Genomic DNA, 15,625 nt, shown 5'->3' with positions numbered 1-15,625 from the left:
ACACTTAAAATTGTGATCAAACCTCCATTTTCAGAAATACTATTATATGTGGAAAAAGAGTTCTTTTACAACAGTATTTGTGAAATGAAACCTTGCATGTGTAAAATGATAACTTTATGCAAATAAAACTAAGCTTCATCCTTGATTTATCCATATGCATATATATATATATATATATTGTTATCCCTTCCATAGGGTAAGGTTGGATTTGCTGAGTACTTTGTACTCACCCTTGCTTTATTAAACAGAGGAAGATCCGGACTTCGATCCCGAAGTGGCGTTCGAGTAAGGTCGTGTCTGCACCCAACTAAGCCTGTGGCATTGGGACTCGTCAGATGTTCGATTGTGATATCGTTTGTTTCTGGGTCCTTTGGACCTATGTTGTATTTTGGTGTCTTATTATTATAGCGTGCCTTCCTTGTCCGCGCTTACCGAGACTACTGCGCTGAAACTTATCTGATGTAATAAATGTGTTACTAGCCTCCTGGGACTAGTATTGTATCACATTTGAGTTCCTGGTTTACCAGGGGCGCTTCAACATGCTAGCGTCCAATACGAAATCCTCAGAGCCCATAATTCTACATCTGATTTATGAGATTCAGTTCAAAAAATTACGATACCAACGTAATACACAGACATTTATATATAGTAAGAACACAATTTTAGTAGGAGTTTTCTAATATGAGTCCTAACTAAAATTGCCCTTACCCATCTTTGATCTAAAAACGCCTGCTTTGTTCTTAAACTATAATTTTTAAAGTTGTCATAAGTTAAACTTTTATACTTATACTATGATGAGTGTGAAACGGGCACTACGAGGTCATGAATATGCACTGTAAAAAAAAGGAGAAAGCAAATGAAAGTTACGCATGTTTTGAAGAACCTATTGCCTCCATGCCATTGTGGTATCGAGCAACCGAGAGTTCGAAATTTGAAGGCTCAACTCAAAGGTACGAGTACTAGCGGCACGGCGGCAGTATCGCAGGTGGAGTTTCCGGCGCGCAGGACGAGGACGAGGCACAAAAGTTCAAACAAGAGCATCCGAATGCCCACTAGAGCCGTGCACCCACGGGAGTCCCACCCTTGTTTATTTACAAAAACTTTTACAAAAAGAATATTATACCACTTTCGTTTTATTTAATAAATATTATTTAATCATAGATTTATTAGGTTCAAAAAATTTATCTTGCAAATTAGAAATAAACTGGATAATTAATTATTTTTTATTTATATTTAATGTTTAATGTATTTACCGTAAGATTTGATGTGATAGAGAAATTTAAAAAGTTTTATAAAATATTTAAAAGTAAACAAGGCTCAGACGCAACGCTCGTTTAATTTTTTTAAAAAATGTGCACCTCGAGTCCGAGAAAGCACCTATTACGAGTACTCCAACCCGTACAGTACTGCCACTGGTTCCCCGGGCCCACGAGAAATTATTCGCCGCGCACCCATTTCCAACGCGCATTCACCCACGCCGGCGCGTACTGTACACGCCGCGCGGTCCACCCACAGCCTTTTGTCCACGGTACTGTATGCATTTCCGAGCCTGCATAAAAACACGACGGGCCCACTAATAAGAACTTCAGGGACCCACCTGTCATTCCCAGTTTCATACTTTCTGGTCCTGCCGCTTGGGACGCGTAGCCAGCGCATGCCCCCCCAGCTTTAGGCCCTGTTTAGTTTCCCACCTAAAATTTTTTTATCCATCCAATCGAATCTTTAGACACATGCATGGAACATTAAATGTAGATAAAAAAATAAAATAATTACACAGTTTAGTTGAGAATCGCGAGACGAATCTTTTAAGCCTAGTTACTCCATGATTAGCCTTAAGTGCTACAGTAACCCACGTATGCTAATGACAGATTAATTATGCTTAATAAATTTGTCTTGCAGTTTTCTGACGAGCTATGTAATTTGTTTTTTTATTAGTTTCTAAAAACCCCTCCCGACATATTCGATGTGACACCCAAAAAATTTTCGTTTCCAATCTAAACAGGCCATTAGAGCAGTTCGCAGCAAGAGCAGGGGAGGCAGCCAGGCAGGTCGCACTCACACCCAGGCCGCTGATGTGGCACATCCCGTCCTCCAGTACCACCCTCGTCGGTCGGTCACCTCCATCACGCTTCATGATTCATTCATTCATTCATTCGTTCGTTCCGGGGCCCACACGTCATCCTCACAGCCACCGCGGACGCGGGCCCCGCCTCACCACCCGACGGGGCGAGGACGAGGACGCCGACAGGCGGGGCCCTGGACCACCGGCCCACGGTGAGGTCGGTTCACGCGAGGCGGCGCGGTGGCCGACAGGGACGTGCGCGGAGCCGAGCGGCCGAGCCGGAGCCGCCTAGAGGGAACCCTAGCCAACCACGTCACCGTCCACGTCACGGCCACCTATAAAGTGGAGCGAGCCACCACCCAACCTGACCCTTCTTCGTCCCGTATCGTTTCCTCCTCCTCCTCCTCCTCTTTTCCCCTTCGCTTCGGGCCCCCTACCTGGCTTGGCGTCTACCAGGCGCGACGCGGACCGAATCCTCCTCCTAAGGCCGACGGCCGCCGCCGCCGTCGTCGGTGCTCGCTGCCCGCCCCCCGCCGCCGGCTCCTGTTGGACACGGTAAATCTCATTCCTCTTCGTCCATGTCGCCGGGGTCGGGGTCGGGGTCCAAGGGGCCGCGTGGTGTCGCCGGCGGCGCCGATCTGGGCGTCGCCGGCGTTGACCCCGCCCGATTCGCCCCGGGCTGATGCTGGGCTCCGCGACCGGCGCCTCCGTGACCGATTACTGGGGATTTCTACTCGCCTGTGGGATCCTCGAGCGGATCAGCTGAGCACATCGACTTCAGCACCATGCTTTTGGTCGGGAGAAGCGAATCGTAGAGCTTTCCTGGATTTTTCGAGGGCTCTTCTCAGATGTGGAGTCCTCTACCTCCAGAGTCTACCACATACTGTTTGAGGAGTCCTGATTCTTTTCGGAATCTGGACTGGCTAAGGGCTTGGATTGGATTATTAGGTGTGCGCCTTCTAGAGGCATGATTCTGAAATCAGAGCCTTCCTGTTTAAACCAGAGTTTGCTTTCGTGTTGAACTAGGAGTGAATTTCCTTTTCTGCAGAAGATGAAGTCGGTTTAGGTCAGGGCTGTTTAATCCGTGTTCATATATGTATATGTATGTTTATGTATGGAGGATACGGGACGCTGTTGCTTGCGATCTGATTAAGGCTTTTTTTGCTTTGCTATTCTGATTTCTTTTTCAGAGTTTGTTGGAGTAAAGAAATCAACCTTGCATCTGTGTTCTGTCTGTGCTGCTTTGCTTTGGATTCCAGAAAAAAAATTCGAATAAGCCTTGCACATCTCACTGACTTGAGATAACTATGCCGAAGGACAGGAGCTCCCGCGTTTCCTCTTATGAGAGCCGTCGGGCTCGTGCCTCCCCATACTTCTCAGCGTCTCATGGACAGAGCAGTTCTTCTCGCCGGTCCGAAGAGTCTCCTGCGGCTGCAGCAGCGGCAGCAGCGAAGCAAGCTGCAGAGTGGGAGGATGTTCGGTGCCCAGTCTGCATGGATCACCCGCACAATGCTGTCCTGCTGGTCTGCTCGTCGCATGAGAAGGGCTGCCGCCCCTTCATGTGTGACACCAGCTCGCGGCACTCCAATTGCTACGACCAGTACCGAAAGGCCTCCAAGGATTCCTCCAAGGATTCAGGGACAGAGTGCAGTGAGTGCCAGCAGCAGGTTCAGCTCTCCTGCCCACTGTGCCGTGGGCCAGTCAGCGATTGCATCAAGGACTATGATGCGCGAAAGTACATGAACACCAAGGTCCGATCGTGCACCATGGAGTCGTGTGAGTTCAGGGGCGCCTACCAGGAGCTGAGGAAGCATGCTAGGGTGGAGCATCCAGCAGCGAGGCCAATGGAGGTAGACCCTGAACGGCAGCGGGATTGGCGCCGGATGGAGCAGCAGCGGGACCTTGGGGACTTGATGAGCATGCTGCGTTCAGGGTTCAGCAGCAATATTGAGGAAGACGGTGCTGGACTTGGGGCTATTGAAGAAGGGGAAGAGGAAGCTGAAAGGACTCCAACCGCCATAACAATGGTCTTCATCATGCCATCTAGAGGCTCGATCATGCAGTACTTAACAGAACGCAGTAGGGCGATCATTCTGGTCAGTCGGAGGCGAGCAAGCAGTGGCAGTGGTGACGCTGAAGCCACAGCACCAGATGGCGAGGAAGGTGATGACCCTATGCCATCGGCCGAGGCATCTGCTGGTTCACAGCATGCTTCTGAAGAAGAGGAGGCTGACGGTGACCCCGCGCAATGACAGAAGTCAGCTGGCAGGAGGTGTGCCATGGCATCTTCTTGGCCTGAAGATCCCGACCAGCATGGTATGTGATGCTGTGTGCTGGGGAAGAAAAACATGGATGCAGGTGCCATCAAGGTGTAGTCAGGACAATCTGTCTACGCGGAAGAAGAATCGAGGGGAATCAGCATCGTGGGAAGGGTTGAAGAACGTGGTGGATCGGTAGTCGGGTCTCTGGTGCCCTTTCTAATGTATCTGCTGGTTCTCTGTAGCAATGGAGGGGGGAAAAAACAATTGGGTGGTTGTATCTATCTTATCTGAATGGATTTCCTTTTCCCTGCGTTGTAATTCTCTCTTATATATTATCATGAAATAGATTCAGCCGAATTTGCACTGCATAATATATTCTTTGTATGGCGTCTAAGATTGACCATACTGCTGCTGAAGCGATCGCTCGTGTGGACTTAGTCCTATTCTTTTTCTTCTCTATAATATATACAGAGGACGTGCCAGAACTAACTCTCGCCAGCTGTAGTTTCTTGCGACTCTTGTATAAGAGGAGCAACTCTCTCTGTAAGTAAAATGCATGCAGGTTTGATAGCTGTACTAGCATCTGTTTCTTGTAGCTGCTGCTCGGCCATGGATGAAGATGAAGAGACGAGGCCAAGCAGCTTTTGCAAGAACGAGTGCCTCAAGTGTTAAAAATCAGTGAACTTCTCGCTCTTCTCTGCCTAGCTCTCTAAATTTTCTCCTCGTCCTTGCAACTATAGCTAGTGCCAGTGCTTCTTCTGCGAGTGGTTCTGCTCTGACGACTGCAAGTGCGAGGGCTGCTGGAACAGGGTGGACCGGAGAATATTAGTGGAGGAGCACGCCGAGTTGAGACTCAACACAAAGCCCGGCGTGTCGCAGTCCAAGATCTCCATCCATCCATGGAGACTCAACCACTGTATCAGTGCAACAGTATCTTTCTTTTTCTTCTTCTTTTGATTATTTCTCAAAAAAAAAACGACAGTATCTTTCTCTTTCTTTTTAATGAAAATAAGATATTGACTTCACCCTGATGGAAGAGCAGAGTAGGCATGTTTTTTTTTTTCCTTTTCCTTTTGAGGAATAGCAGAGTAGGCATGTCAAGGTTGCACCTGCAAGAAGTCCGGATGCAAGAAAGACTACTGCGAGTTTTTCAAGGTATATATGGCAATCATTGGTCTCTGATGTCCATTCCTTACTTGATTATGATGATCGTGTATTAACTGTGATTCTGATTATGTTACTCAAATCTTTTTGCTTAACTGTGATTCTGAAGAACCAAGTTGCGTGCACTGTGAGCTGCAAGTGCCAAGGCTGTGAGAACAGTCAAGGAACAGGCAGGAGAGGGCTTCAGAAGAACAGTCAAGGAACAGGCAGGAGAGAGCTTCGGATGGATCATCTGAAAAGTCTTAACATAACATCTGATGGAGGTGATGGATCATTTGGGGGGTTCTAATAGATCCACGGTACTTACAGATAACGAGTCATTACGTCCAACAGAAGGTTTGACTGGAAACGTCACAGCAATTGCCGATCCTTAGGATTCTGCCACACATGTTCATGAATTAGGGAACCGGTAAGCTCTTGACCTTGACATTGTTGTCATTTTTCAAAGGTGATTTGCAGTCCTGCTCTGTTCCCAATACAAAAAAGGTGAACTTGCAGATGCACATGTAGTAGCTGTTCCTGCGATAGTATATTTCATTGGAATAGCACAAATTCAGTCATCAAATGAATAGTAAACGATAAACTGCTGCACATTAGGTGCCATGTCACTATTCTGATGTTTGTATTCATGTTGACATGATTGCACGCAGTCCCTCTCAGGCCTTTACACTTGAGGAACAACAACAGCCACAAGGATTCCCATGCAAGTTGAGATTGATGAAGCTGATCAACTGCAGAATATACAATGGTAATAGGTATGATTGCGCCTGGCATTAGATATCCCCCTTCTACCAATCACAACTTTGAGGGTTGCTCTATTTCTTGACTTAATGTGGTACTTAGCGATAAATTTTGTTGAACTTTGCTCATTGTAATACTGTAATACTTGAACATTGAAGCTGCAAACTCTGATCTTGTCTTTTAATGATTGTGGAAATATATGTTGCTTATGTTGCAAACTCACATGTATGTATATAACTGAACACGCAGTAAGCTGATCTGGAGCACAACTGTAAACAGAATTACTACTGAAGTAACTAAACAAGCAATACAATACTACATTACAGGCATCCTCTTTAGTGGTAGTAACAAGGTACATTACCGGTAAACTAACATGGTATGTATCAGTGAGGAAAGGACATGGGGTTACAGCCTACCAAGCCATGACAGTCAACTCACAATTCACATAGCCTATCAACCTTTTCTGCATATTGTCAATACCTCTCTCTATGTATCACTATTAAAGCCATCGCACTGCCAACATATTTAATTTTCAGATTAGCCACGTGGGTGCTCAAAGTCCCAACGTTGACCTCAGCCACTTGCTGACGTCGTCCATCTCTTCTGGGATAGTATAGTGACCAAGTCTGCATAAAAAAAAGAGAACATTTTGTGACTTCTTAATCTCTGGGGAAAAACTGATGTTAAAGCATTCATGACAAAATTGGAGAATATCAGTACCCATTGTAGGGTTTGAAATAGGTATACTGGAATCCCGAGTTCCGTAGAATCTCAGCTGACCTTTCACCGTTCCTGTAGGTGACAACCTCATCGGCTGCAAAAGCACAAAGAAATAAATCATTTTTTAGATCATTATAGCTTGGAGTAGATTAATAACAAATTTAAACACATCAATGCTAACCTATTCCATGGTTGAGCAGGATTGGCAAGCTAGAAGCTTTTCTAAGAGCAAGCTGTGAGCTCTCAATCTTGCTCCTTAGGGTCCTGAACAAGTAGACATAAGAGCAGTCGATTGAGGATGCATTTTAAGAAACTGTATTAATAACATAACCAGATTTTCCAGAAATCATACCTTGAGCAAGGAAGCCAGCCACTTAAACCAACGACGACGCGGAGGTTTATCGGATAGGCAATGTTATTTGTGAATCTCCCATAAGCGTAGCATGCAGCAGAGTGGAGGGCAGCGGCAGCACCCATGCTGAACCCTCCTATCCCAAGGCTCACTGACATTGCAGTTTTCATCAACATTAACGATTGATATTTGTATTCTTTGTGATGTTTGACGTACTCAACTAAAAATCAAATTTCATAAAATTCTGAGGGAAAAGAAAGTAGAAACAAGTAGTATGCTGTCAGCTTAGTTTCTATTGGACTGTTTACGTGTTTTCCTTTGTTTTACTGCTACATATATATTGTGTAATCCTGAAGTTAGCTATTACCATCAGATGGCTCTGAGGACAGTAGGTTTGCCACATGCGCAGCAGAAGCATCCAGGCCTTCGACATCAGCATGGCCATCCAATGAAGTTTCGTCCACATCAAACCCTGTTTTGTATAGTTTCAGAGAAGAAACAGAGAATCAATTTCTTGCTCACATAAAAATACCCTAGAAGCTCGATCCGGAAAGCAAAGTCGCAGGCTTGTGAGCCCAGCCGATAAGTCAGATATAGAGTTGAGAAACCCACATGCAGTGCAAGGGAATCCACCGAAAGCCGCGACAGGCCGTGTTGGTGCAGTAGGGCAAATCCATTTAACCTGCACAAGGATGAAGTGGGTTTTAGAGTCAGTGAACTTATAATGCAGGGGCAATTCTATGGCTATCCTATTCCTATCTAGTGAAGTGGATAAGTTTTATTAATCTGCAGATGACAGCAATTATATATATGTATGTATGTAGATAGAGGAATAGGCATTAGGTGTGTGTGCATGAACTAAGAATATATAACTCAATTGCAAAAGTGAAAGTGTAGCATGATTTCTTACATTGGGCAGTGGAAGAGAATCCAGGAGCTGGGACCAGCTGCAAATGGGAGCAAAAATGAAAAGGATAAGGAAAACATATTAGGACAGTGTCTGAAGTGTTGCAACAAGTGAGCAACTAACTGGTGCTGATATTTTAGCAGTAGCTTGTGTGAAATGACAGTTTGTTACATTACATATTGAGGGGCTCTAGGAGAACAAACACATACATATGATTCAATCTCTTTGCCTTTACTGTATCTTATATATAGCCGGCCTAACATCATCTGGCAATGGAATAGTATTCTTACTCGTGAAATTAACACGCTGTTTATATTAATATTTTGTTGAAACAACTGTTTATTTTTCAATATTAGTCAGTGTCGATTTGAAAGGAGTGCTCAGAAGTGGAGAAAGAACATTTGAAGGACGCTGATGACACTTTCTTTGAACAGTTTGCACATGCATATTGAGGGAAATAAAGCAAAATATCATGCCAGGCATATTCCTAGCTTGCTTTGCTCCCGAAACTCATCAGAGCGATCAAGATAGAGCATGACAAGACATACACCAGGAAATTCCGGGTAATAATTATTAATTTAATGCCACACATCAATCACAAAAACCTAAGGTGCTCGATGCATTCTGGTTGGCAGACAGAACCTTATTAGCTTGCATGAGCAATATATTTAAAAGAATTAATCCATTCCATAAAAGAACTATTAATAGTGGAGCTTCAATTTCACGACCTTCCAGCGTGCGATGATGAGTTTATTCTTTTCCTTTTCAAGAAAAGAAAAAAACGTATAAATAAAAACCTAAATATATCTTGATCAAAAACATGATGAACAACGTCCCTGTCACACGTCGTATGGGATCGGACATGCATGAAGTCGTGCTTTTGTCTTTTTGGAAAGAAAAAGAGCGGCGCAACTAACGACGTCAGCTAGCAGCTCGATCCTGCTTCCTTATCCCATCCCTCATCTAGTCCCATGCATGGAGCATGGTTCATTGTTGTTTGTTAGGTAGCAAGCTATTGGAAGAGGCAGCATATATATATAGTAGAACAATCCTAGGAATATATGCAATGCATGGACACAAATATGGTACGGTGCAGTGTGGCCCTAGCTGGCTATATCAACCAACTCTTTGTAGCAATGGGGAGGGAATAAAGTAGCTTGCTTGCTAGTGTGTATCATCGATCATATGCATCGCCATCGACATGTGTTTTCGCGTGCATTTCATCTCACCAATAAATCGCATCCTCCACATCAATTCACATGTCTTTGTTGCATTCAGACTAGCTAGCACTACTGTACCTGTCTGATCGATCGATATCTTACTACTCATCTGGAAATCATCTTATATTATATTAGGGTGAATAATAAATAGATAAAACAGTGAGCACACAAACCCTTGTAAACAAGTAACCATGCATGGTTATATATGGTTAATATGGTTTGGTGTTTTTACAATTACATACCTGGAGCCATTGTCGCCGAGGCCATGGAGCCACACAATGGTGGCCAGGTGCCTCCCCTTGGGCCTCACCACGTACGTCCGCCCGTACTCCACACGCCTCCCCCCTCGCCCGCCTGCATCCATATCATGCCGCCGCCGGACTAGGTTAGTTACATCTAGCTTGCCAAGTTGGATCCATGCATGCAGAGATCAGGCCATGGAGCTAGCTAGCTAACAACAGCCTGTGTGCAGGCACAAGAAAGAGCAAGAACAGCTAGCAATGGACACATGCACACAGACCAGAAGAGCTGCCCCCATAGCTCATGGTGTCGATCGATCTCCGGCTCTCCGCCGCCGCCGCTGCCTAGCTCGAGAGCACCACCACCGCTAGCTACAAGATCGATCGACCGAGCCACCGGCGGGCGAATGGAGATGATGCTACTGCAAGTACGAGTACGAGGCTCAAGTGAAAGCTCGTTTGCTTTGGCTCTCTAAATTGGTGGTTGCTGTTGCAAGTACGAAGTGCACAGGCCCAATTGACCTGTATTTATAGTGGGAGCTCGACAGGGACGGCGAGGCCATGGAATAATATGAACAGCCAGCCGCCAGCACCAGCACCAGCACCAGCCTTCAGGGTTCAGGCTGCTGCTGCTCGGCGCCCGCCATGCGTCGCTGCGAGGCGTCGTGCGAAGCGAATCCAGGCGCGCGTCGCATGGAGTTGGAAAGCGAGAGCCGGCCGGGAACACGGCCGGGATTGCTAGCTAGTTTGTTACAGCTAGCTAGCCAAGGGGCCTACTCCTAATTAAGCTTAGCCTCTCAGCCGTTTAGGAGGTAGGAGCGCAGCAGGATAAAAAGGTAGGGATCCTTTGTTTTTCTTTTTTATTCTTTGCTTCTTCTTTTTTTTGGTTGAGGGGAATGAAGAAGAAACTCACTCTCACCGTCTCACGACTCACCTAGTAGTAGTGGCAGCTTGCATGCAGCGCGCCCCTTGTTCTGTTCCTGTGTGAATTGACTTTCAGATTTTTGCAGTGTGCTCTAGTGACTAGTCCAAGGGAAAAAAATATATTGGTGCAGTGAATTTAGGTAGAGAAATAGAAGGTCTAAGATAAAATATTATTGCAGTGAAATAATGTTTTTTAGTGAAATAAAAGGATTTAATCCAAGAAAAAAATTATCAGATTGTTTGCATGTGTTCCTGTCTAAGAAAAAGAGCTCGACAGCAAATTAAAATAGGTACATAGATAAAATATTCTTGAAGATCAGGTACAATTTTATCTTCCATTTGATGGTTAGAAAAGTGACAGGTTTCATTTTATGGGTGATAATTTGTCAACATATAAATAGTCCCTTTTTTCATATATGGCAAAATATTCAGTCCAAAGAATCACATCTTTGGTGGAACCGTGAAAACCCTCTTGAAAAATATACTTTAGGATATTTCAAAAATCTTAAAACGACACATATTCATAATAGGTGTACATTGTCACAAAAGTTGTTATACAAACTTTGTGACAATGTACACCTATTATGAATGTGTGTCGTAAAAAAAACATTCCTAAAATAATAAATTTCGTTGCATATGTATAGAAGGATTTTGTCTTCTAGTGCACATATATGCACCTAAGATTTGTTATTTCTGTACGAAACCTTTCTAGACTGAATTCGAATCTCAACTTTTATGGTAACATAAATCTAGAGATGCAATATGGATGGATGTGCACGGAAGATGAGTTTGCACTAGATCCGTTGCCTTTAAAGAAAACTCATAATTAAACATGTTTTTTTAGAGAGTTTTCACAATTCCACCGAATATGTGCCTTGCTCTGAATAGTTTTCGGTGCACTATTAATTTGTGTGGCCTTCACTACATTCCTGGTGATCAGTTGCAGGAAGGCCGTAGTGTGCGTGCGCGTGACGACAGTGTGAGACAAGGATTATGGAGGAGCAAGGTGGCACACAGAGACAGAGCACACACACATCAGGTCCCAGCAAGGGCCTCCTAGCTCTCTATGCCAATTCCTATACCAGGCTATGCCCTGTCCATGGAGGATCAAGGAGACATGGATGGATGCATTTTTTGTGTTACATGGCCGCGTAGGGAATTCGAATCGATGCAGCCTCGGCAGTGGAGAGAGAATCGGAAATATAAAAATATTACTTTCCAAAGAAAAGAAAAGAAAATATAAAAATATTGCTTAGGAACCCCTTTCAGCCGCGCCTAGCTATAAACCACCCAATTTTCCCTCTTTGATCTTGATCAGGAACTAATGCCCACTAATCCGGCACAATTCCTGATGAATATTGTATATATATAACCTTATTAACCGAATTGACAAGGAATAAGCATATAATTTATACATCCATTTCTCCTACTAATTCCCTGTGTGAAATGAAGTAAAATAAAATAAAGGCAGTGAATGCCTCACTGTCTGGGTGGTGAGGAAATGTTCTTATGGACAAGAGTATATTTAGCAGGAAAAAGGCAGAATATTTCGCGTCTTTTTTTGCCCCTCTAGGAAGTTCGCAAGAGGCTTGTTTTTTACCCTATTGTCCTACTATGATCAAAAGTTACAATTGATGTAAATGGACGGATCCATATGCAGATTTTTTTATCTGTAACAATAAAGTATATATGATCAGCACCACCAGGGTTATTTTTTTTTTGTCACCGCTAATCTGTCTAGGACGGGGGAGTAGTGTATATGATCAGTGTTTATCAGTTGAGAGATGCCCATCTGGTGAAATTCCTGATAGCCCTGCATATGGGTACTGCTCCATATGTATTATGTATGCACAGTGGAAGATTCCAGAAATATCTTGAAGGTATCTTGGGCATCCACAAGAAACAGACATCTAAGCCAACTTGCTGGTACAATTGCAGGTCCAGTGGCACTGCAAACTTGCCTTGTTCGTTTGGCTGATAAGCCATGACAGAAAGTACTGTTGGATGATTTGTTGTGATAGGAAGACGTTCTATTATTTGGTAAACCATACCTATCTAATTTCAAACATCGCATTCCAAGAATTTTGTAGTAGTCACTCTATATATCGTGGGAAGGACAACGAACTGAACTCCTCAGCCACAAGAATGAATGTATAGGGAGCTAGCTAATGAACCGACAGACAACAACACTTAACTGAAGAATTGAGCATTGACAGTAACCAGACGGGTATGTACTGAAGAATTTTCGCGCAGCTTCCCGTACTCCTACTGACATATCTCCACAATATACTAGTAGTAAAATCTCGTCACGTTTGGTTGGGCAGAAAAAATATTCCGATCAGGAACATGCATGCATAACAAACTAAACTGCTGTTCTGAGGTTCCTGCTGCTGCCTAGCCTGAAAGTAAAGCAAAGCGACGCGCCTTTTGCAGAAACGCTCCACTGCTCCAGGGCAGAGGTAGGCTCAGATCCCTTCTTGACGATCCAAATTTAAAACCGATTAAACAAGGGCCTAAGTCAAATCTAAACTAGTAGGAGAGCGCCAAACGCATATATATATGGCAGTGGAATAATGCAAAGGAATTCATCTTGCAAATGTGACAGCTCCACTACTTGGTAGTGTGGGTGTGGCAGGAGGAATCGTATGCAAAAATGCAGCCCACCTCTGCAAGTTTTTTTTTATGAGCTGGGGTAACCAGAGTGGGGGCAGCTTGAGCTAGATTATGTGAGCTATGCCTGGTTTTTGTCCCTATGTTTGCTTGAGACAGCAGGTTTCTAGCTGAGGTTTCTCAGAGAGACAGGATGTTAACTACCCAACCGTTGCTCCTTTGATTAGAGGTTATAGGCTATGATTGTGTTTTCTGCCCTAGGGCTTCTTGGAGGCTGCATATTCATATCTTTTCCTTATATAGCATAGGTTTCTCTTAGTTGCATATGTGTTCCTAGGAAATATGAAGCATCCATAAAGTTTTGGTAAAGAAAAATATTTCTTCTGAAAAGGTCGCACGAGCTAGTGAGATATGAACAATTGCCATTACTGAAAAGCTCACACAGTTTGTCGGCCTATGTATGTGGATATATTTTGCAGCAACTTTCTTAAAATTTATCCCTTCATCCTCTCGTGTTTATTGCGTCTCTATAGTAAATATACTAGTTATTAATTCAGAACCCCAGCTGTTCATAAGAAAATCGACAAAGACTTAAAAATGCACTTTAGTTAATTCAGAACCCCAGCTGTCCAGAACACAGTTCCATTCTATACAAAAACTCTCTCACAGAGACAGAGGTCAGAGCATACTGCTGACTTAGTATGTTTCAAGCATGCTTCTGATTGCGCGCACCGTTAGGTATGTTCATCATCTTCCACCGAATAAAACAGCGGACCGATGAGCTACTGTATGAATTGGGTCGACATCAAGGCCTAATCAAAAAAAGGTCAACGACCAAATTGCCACAAAGAATGATGCAAAAATAAAGAGAGGTATTTGGGGACACCACACCATTGTGAAAGAAAGAAAGAATAATGCCATATGAAAAAGTCTCCAAATCCTCCTGCCGGTTGCATGCATTTTACACGATCTCACCTGAAATTTCTCGATCAAACACCCGTTCCGTACTTTTTTCGCTTGTTAATTCTGTGGCCATTTCTTTTATGTGTTTGATTTTTGTCCTTTTTATTCCGTGCTTACGCTTTGAGGCATTTGAAAGTGTTTTAAGAAGGAAAAGAGGAAATTAAAGTGGGTTTAGTGCCGAACAAGTAATCTGATCAACCTTGAATAATCCAGAGCAAAAGTTTGTTCCGTTTATCTGGCTTGTTGTGAGCTGTGTGATAAATGTTCTTTCATGTGGTGGGAAAAAGAACACATCATCAAAAGCTAATAAAAAAAATATTATGTCATAAAATCCAGCTTTTCACATGAACACACACATATATTTATATAGTTTGAAATATCGGATTTGATTCCATCCTTGGGTGGAACCATGCATTCTGTATGTAGTTTTGTCGTTGTTCTATGAGTTTTTTAGTGAGCAGCATTCAGCCGCAGAGAACCCATGGTTATAGGTTTCACTTCTCCTTGCAGTAACTCCATCTGGGAATTCTGGATGCACTGAACTGGCCAAAAGAAAAGGTGAAGAAAAAAGATTTCAACAGAATAAAATGACGACGACGTGTATGAAACCATCGCTTCACACTTTTTTTTCACATGAAAGGAACTTTGCACGGTGCACATTTCCATTAACAACAATACCATCGATATCAAAGGGAAAAGGAATTTTATCTCATTTACCACTTCTTAATTAAAAGCCTCTGAAGTCTGAACAAGGTGAAAAATAATAAGAAGCATGAGCCTCAAGTTTCTGAATTAGTGACAACAAAATGCATCATTTCCTTTGTAAATAAATAAATATACACATCTGAGGCATCCAAAGCATAGGTAAACCTCATCTCTGCGAACTAATGCCTTGAAAGTAACGCGCGCGGCATGAAACGAGAGGGGACGGCATTGTCACCATCACCATCATCCGATTCAGCACCGCCGCGGGAATTTCCTCTTGTTGTCCTTGGCGCCCTTCTTTTGGTTCCTCTTTGCCACTATTGTGAAGCTTATGGAATAGGGGAGAGAATAATGCAGGCACAGCACAGGCACCCCTTTTTTATTTTTTTCCTTTCTATCGAAAACTCGGAGAATACCGTATCCCATCTAGCATAATAAGATGTTGATTTCATATACCCCCCTTACATCACAGGAAAGCTCCGTGATCAGTGTAGAGAGCTGCAGCTGCTGAAAAAAAAGAAAGAAAGAAAGAAAGAAAGTGATGGAGTAGCTAGGCAGAACAGAAGGAAGGGAGAACATCTATCAATCCAACAGCTAGACAGCACTATTGCCTATCAATTCTGTCTGCAAAATAAAGGACGATCCCTACCTGCAATGCAAGGCTGCAAAACACTTGAGGCTTGAGAAGTCGCCAAACCTAGTAAAAGAATCTGATCTCCTTCATACCATACCGAAACTTCCTTCTGCGCCCTGGTGT

At 43.6% G+C, this 15,625-nt stretch overlaps 2 protein-coding genes across 2 annotated transcripts; one reads left to right on the top strand and one right to left on the bottom strand.

Moving 5' to 3' along the window:
- Positions 2,432-4,696, top strand: LOC110433839. Its single transcript, XM_021456629.1, has 2 exons — positions 2,432-2,617; positions 3,253-4,696. Exon 2 carries the CDS (start codon positions 3,370-3,372, stop codon positions 4,312-4,314), a length of 945 nt encoding a protein of 314 aa, XP_021312304.1. The 5' UTR covers positions 2,432-2,617; positions 3,253-3,369; the 3' UTR covers positions 4,315-4,696.
- On the bottom strand, positions 6,483-10,214 carry LOC8084816 (acyl-protein thioesterase 1 homolog 1). The gene is made up of 9 exons (XM_021456630.1): positions 9,948-10,214; positions 9,670-9,781; positions 8,211-8,247; positions 7,913-7,982; positions 7,668-7,772; positions 7,301-7,451; positions 7,130-7,212; positions 6,949-7,042; positions 6,483-6,854 (listed from the first exon to the last, which is right to left on the bottom strand). Exons 1-9 carry the CDS (start codon positions 9,970-9,972, stop codon positions 6,782-6,784), a joined length of 750 nt encoding a protein of 249 aa, XP_021312305.1. The 5' UTR covers positions 9,973-10,214; the 3' UTR covers positions 6,483-6,781.

This window comes from Sorghum bicolor, chromosome 3 (genome assembly GCF_000003195.3).
Source record: "Sorghum bicolor cultivar BTx623 chromosome 3, Sorghum_bicolor_NCBIv3, whole genome shotgun sequence".
Classification (NCBI taxonomy): Eukaryota; Viridiplantae; Streptophyta; class Magnoliopsida; order Poales; family Poaceae; genus Sorghum; species Sorghum bicolor.
Note: the sequence above shows the minus strand (reverse complement) of the source record. Positions and strands in the feature narration are given on the sequence as shown.